The sequence below is a fragment of the Hippopotamus amphibius genome, chromosome 8 (genome assembly GCF_030028045.1).
Source record: "Hippopotamus amphibius kiboko isolate mHipAmp2 chromosome 8, mHipAmp2.hap2, whole genome shotgun sequence".
NCBI classification, from domain to species: Eukaryota; Metazoa; Chordata; class Mammalia; order Artiodactyla; family Hippopotamidae; genus Hippopotamus; species Hippopotamus amphibius.
Genome location: NC_080193.1, coordinates 115327581 through 115333654, shown reverse-complemented (window position 1 = coordinate 115333654; position 6074 = coordinate 115327581). Strand labels below are relative to the sequence as shown.

The 6074-nt window shown below is 35.0% G+C and overlaps 1 protein-coding gene across 1 annotated transcript; it reads left to right on the top strand.

The window, feature by feature from the left end:
• Positions 1-5239: 5239 nt before the first annotated feature.
• LOC130859510 (mitotic-spindle organizing protein 1) lies at positions 5240-5558 on the top strand. Its single transcript, XM_057746978.1, has one exon. It carries the CDS (start codon positions 5291-5293, stop codon positions 5528-5530), a length of 240 nt encoding a protein of 79 aa, XP_057602961.1. The 5' UTR covers positions 5240-5290; the 3' UTR covers positions 5531-5558.
• Positions 5559-6074: the final 516 nt, after the last annotated feature.

Genomic DNA, 6074 nt, shown 5'->3' with positions numbered 1-6074 from the left:
ACACACGAATCTGAACTTATTTTCCATATTAAATCAGAATGTGCATTAGGCCTTGACCAGTATGAAGAAAATATAACCCTAAATTGTCCATTAGCTCTATGGTATAATTTCAAGTTCATCAATAATCTGTTCACACATAATTATTACCATTAAATCTCATTCAAATTTCTACTTTTTAGTTTTCCCTTAAATAATTGAGGCCATATAATAGCATGCAACTAATAAAAATAATGAAAGAGTTTACTGAAATAACTGGCCCTTTAAAATCACTTTTATATATATTTCATACATGACACGTGAATTCTTAGAAAATGGAACTTGAAACTCCTCTTAAATTAGACAAACATTTAAAAATTGTTCTTTTGCAAGCACAATTTGAATACTTTAAAATTTTTTACTGACATTGGTTTCTTTTAAAGAACTGAATGGATTCAGGTAAATACATGAATAATAAAAACACAGACAATTGCTACACTGACTCCTCACTGTACAGTGGAAGAGTACTGTCTTGATAACTAAGACAAAAGTAAACAAAATTATAAAAGCAATAGAATTATTTTAAAAGAGTGAAGAAGAAAGTGGACTTCCCTGGTGGTACAGTGGTTAAGAATCTGCCTGACAATGCAGGGGACATGGGTTCAAGCCCTGTTCCGGGAAGATCCCATGTGCTGCAGAGCAACTAAGCCCATGTGCACAACTACTGAGCCTGCGCTCTAGAGCCCACGAGCCACAACTACTGAGCCTGAGTGCCACAGCTACTGAAGCTTGCGCGCCTAGAGGCTGTGTTCTGCAACAAGAGAAGCCACTGCAATGAGAAGCCCACACACTGCAACAAAGAGTAGCCCCCACTCGCCACAACTAGAGAAAGCCCGTGTGCAGAAATAAACAGCAACAAAGACCCAATGCAGCCAAAAAAAAGAGTGAAGAAGAAAGTATTGTTTCAAAAGATAAAGGGACTCACAAAATTTTTAGTGGTGAGTCTATTAAAAATTTTAGAGGAAAGAGGAATTGTTTAGGAAAGGAATTACACTTTAAAAAATTAGTTATCTTCCACTAACTAAACAAATTTTATGTTGTTCTCTGTTGAATAACTAAATGGTAAGACAACTTTCTGACCTCTTCCCACTCCTTAAGTTTCTCCTGTTTAGTGACTGTGAAGCAGAAATTTTAATTAAACTAATCAAAAGGCAGTTTGTGATGATGAATTTTGTTTACAGAAAAACTAGTGAAGCTGCACTGGTCAGAAAATGAATCTTGTCTAGAAAAAAATTAGTCAATAGGACAGATTTCTCTGTCAATAATATGCAGAACATCTTTCAATAATTAAAGCTTCTTCCTTCCATTTCAGCAGGTTCTACATTTCTGCCATCTGTTTGGAGTAGACATAGTGTTGATGTCTAATCAGCTAATGCACAGCATTCTTCACTTGTAGATTTCCCTTAGTCATACAGTGTCTTTAGTTAACAGCTAAATGGTTCACTGATGTTGTTCAGACATTAGACTCCAGGAATACTTCTCAAAAGAGAATTTGGGAACTTATGATAGTCATAATTGCTGTTAGCCAAATATTCCCATTTCCCCCCACCTCCCTACCTTTCAGGCCCATAAGAGGATTGTACTCCTGGCTCTTATATTTGGAAATAGCCTGGTGCCTAGTTTTGACCAATGAGTCATAAGCATTTAATTGCTGAAGCCAGAACTTAGTATTTACTTACAAAAACATGGACTCTTAGAGCCTTCCCCTTTTCTCTGACATAGAAGCCAATAACACATGCGAAGGAGGCCACTCCATCACCCTGAGTCTTGAGTGATTGCAATAAGAAAGGTCCATGATAGACACAGAGCATAAATTGGAAGTAAATCTTTGTAGTTTTACGCCTCTCAGATACTAGGGGTTGTTTGCTACTGCAGTAAACCTCAGCTCTACCCGACATCACCCATGATTTTCAAACTGAGTTTCTATCCCTAGGAGTACAGTACTTTGTTTTGCAAAGACACAGTAACATACTGTTTTGATGGAGAGATATTTTGTGTCAAGGGCTCCAATTTCAGGTGAATTTACTGTCCAAAAAGCACCTATATATATTTACTCACATTTCTTCAGCTTCTTGCTTCCTTGCACCAAGAAAAAGTTAAATTTTTGAACAACAGGCTTAGTGAAGTCTTGCTTTAAGTGTGGTCTCCCATCAACAGCACCACAATTAGTGAGTTTGCTTATTAAAATCCAGATTCCCCAACCTACGACAGAACTACTGAATCTGAGTCACAGGAGAGTTAAAACTGTACAGAAAAATCAGCATTTTAAACAAGTTCTCAAGCTGTTTCTGGCATATATCAATGTTTTAGAATCACGGCATTACAGAACATTTTTTATACTAAAAATAATCACATTTATTTAGAGCACTAAAGTATCAACCAACTCGTATAATTTTTAGTATTAAGAGGACTGGTGATTGATAAACTTATAAAATTGGGTTAATAAATAGTATTTTAGATGCCAAATACTCTATTAATTTTTTTCATATTCCTGAAAGCTGGGGATAGTTTCTATTGTTTGATTTAACTTTTTGCTTATGGGCTAATTATTAAATTGTGCTCTGTGTCTTTCTGCATGCAAAGAATTCAAAATGGTGACCATGCAGAGTTTACATAAACGTATGGTCAATCTGTTGTAGAGTGACTGCTCAGGTTTTCTTCACCTATGAGCTGTCTCATTATCAAGACAATTCTATCATTTTCTTTGTATGAGATAAATCATCTTTCTCATGAGATATATCATCATTCTGCATTCTCAAAGACATTTTAAGGACTACAGCATGATGCCTCATTCAAATTGATACTGGTCTACTGTAGCAATGTCTGAGAAACTATTTTGTTTCTTATAAAAATGAGGTTATGATTCTACCATAATTGTATTACATATATGCAAACAGAACCTACATTACTGGCACCTTGATGTCCACTGGTTGCAAAGGCATCATAATCAACTAGTATGAGATTGAGTACTAGAAATTCATTGGTGGCAAAAACAAATGTTTGTGCAGATATATTTTTGAAGTTTGGTTAGAATGTTGTGATGGACACAGATATAGTCTATCATAGGTTACATATTGCCATTCTAAGACATTTTAAAGAGAAGTAATCAATAACTAAGTGAATCTATTTAAGTGAATCTAGGGAAGAAATCCTCATCAAGGATAGTTCTTTCATAAATATACCCCAAAATAACCATCCAGATAAACTTGTCATCTATTCTTGTGTAACAACATCATAGTTAACACTATTTTTTTAATCCTTGACATAAGTTATCTCACATATTCTTCATAATGGCTCTATGAGATGTGTACTATTTCTGTCTCCATTTTATAGACAGGCAAACAGGTTTGGAGATGTTAAGCACATTTGCCAACTAGTTTGTTTTTTCACTGTTCAGCTTAGTGTGTGATTGTGATTTTTCCCTAACCAGACTGTAAACTGAAAGAATTTTATTCAACAGCTAGATGATCACTGATGATGTATGCTGGCAGTTTTAATGTCACATTAAATACATAAAATTTATACACTTTTTCTACACAAGCAAATTGTAAAAATATATTTCAGATAACAAGTAAAGAAATGTAACTCTAGCCATATCTTATAGGAACACTAATCACACAGTATGAATTTATTTTTTGATGATGATTGATTTTTTTTGGACATTAAAAAAAAAAAAATATATATATATAGAATTTTTGGTATGTACCAGACTGTTTTTTGTGCTAGATATACATCAGTGAACAACATAACGGTCTTTCTCTCAAGAATTTTGTATTCTAAGGGGACAGTGATCAGTGAAGGCAGACATCAATATTCAACATAACTAATAATATATATTGCATGTTACAAAATGATAAAACTATGGAAAAGAAGAAAAGCAGAGCAGAGTATACTAAATTAGGAATACTGTGGGTGAGTGGTGAGTGTTCCAGAAAATACCACTGACAGTGAACACTGAACAAAGACTTGAAATAGGCAAGGAGGAATTAGTTCTATTAAAATGTTAACTATTTGGTCCTATCAAAATTAATAAGGCTTATTTAAAGATATTTAAGGACTACCATCTATTTCACAAATTCTCATATGCATTTCCCCCACGATTTAACCTCTCTAAAATAAGAATACATATTACCAAAGTTTGTGGCTTGCAAGATTACAATTCCTAATAGGCAAGGGCCTAACATAACTTGGTTGCGTGAAAAATTCAGTTGACACTTTGTGACAAGATTAAGAAAGAGCCATCATGAAAGTATCCTAGATTCCCTAAAATACAGTACAGGTATATGAATCCAATGTGTGTGAATTGATACCATAGCATAGAAGTAAAAAGTAAAGAAGCTCTGAAGCTAGATCTAAGGGTTTAAATTCTAGCTCAACCATTTATTTGCTTCATGATTACTGCCAAGTTCTTTAACTTCTCTGTACCTATTATCTGAAAAAGAGATACAATGGTACTTATGTCACAAGGTTGTTATGAGGACTATACTATGTATAGATGCAAAGCCTTTTGAAGACTGGCGCATAGTAAGTCCTTTACAAGTGCCGCCTGTATTTGCCCTCTCCCATAACCCTGTAAAATCTTGCAACTAGCAGATTAAAATTATGATCTTCCTGAGAATATTTTCATTTCAACTGAAACATCATTTCATCTTTTGCTAATTTAGGAGTTTTACAGAGAGGATTTTTATTTTCTATAATTGATTTGTAATTTTGTGTATTATTATGTCTTTAGTACTTTCATTTAAAGTTTTTTGTTGCTGTTTTATTTGTCGTGCCATGCGGCATGAGGAATTTTAATCTTAGTTCCTAGACCAGGGATCGAACCTGTGCCCCCTGCAGTGGAAGTACAGTGTCTTAACTGCTGAACTGCCAGGGAAGTCCTGGCCATGCACCCACTTTTAAATTGATTATTTCTTCAGCAGAAGATTTGATCTGTCTCATCTGTGTCCTGAAGGATGCAAAATGTTTTATGAAGGTAGTATTTATGGAAATAAAATATTTTATAATTGGAAAACAAATGGCTAGCTGAAAATAAACTAAGGTATTAAAATCACTAGAAAATAATGTATCTGAGACAAGATACTAAAATAAATTATTGAACTTTTTTGACCTAAGTAGTAACATATTTCTTTAAAAAAAAATTCAAATCAAATTATATAAAGCGGTGAGGGGGACGCGCAGTGCGATTGCCCAGGAGAAAGGAAGGCGCTCCAGTTCCGGGTCAGGCCGTCGCCCGCCTCCCTCGGCCTCTGCCATGGCGAGCAGCAGCGGCGCCGGGGCTGCGGCGGCGGCGAATCTGAATGCGGTGAGGGAAACCATGGACGTTCTGCTTGAGATCTCAAGAATTTTGAATACTGGATTAGATATGGAAACTCTGTCTATATGTGTACGGCTCTGTGAACAAGGAATTAACCCCGAAGCTTTATCATCAGTTATTAAGGAACTTCGCAAGGCTATTGAAGCATTAAAGGCTGCTGAAAATATGACAAGTTGACTTTCTGAAGAAATCCTGATGAGATATGTCAAGCTCTGCAAGAGGATTGAAGATCAGTCGCATTGTAGTCAAGAATGTACAATGAAATCACTGCATGTAGCAATGTGGAAACATTGTCCTTTTTAAAAGAATTATAAAACAGTAGCTTTATAAATCAGTGGAAAGTGGCTTACAGAGAAAACTATCAGTTTTGTTTACACCACATTTTTTTTTTAACAGCTCTAATGCTTTGGCATTGCTGTGTTCATATTTATGTATTCCTTATTTATAGCTCTGATGGCTTTAATGTTCTAAGCAGTCTGTCTATCAGATGTGCACATCTGCTGTTGCCTGGTTGAAGTATGGTGGAACCCATCAGTAGTAATGTTGTAGTTAGACTTATTGACATTTCCATTATAAACTTTAATTTTGAATTGTTTATGCAAAATGACTGTGGGTTTATGTTGTATTAGGCTAAAAGTTGACAGAATCTCAGCTGCCATTTGTGGATTTTGATTTAGATTCATTATGCATATAAGAATCTTGTTTTTTATAAGAGCATGAA

Bases quoted from the DNA above. Each gene is read 5' to 3' on its own strand.
- LOC130859510 (XM_057746978.1), top strand. From the start codon at position 5,291: ATGGCGAGCAGCAGCGGCGCCGGGGCTGCGGCGGCGGCGAATCTGAAT.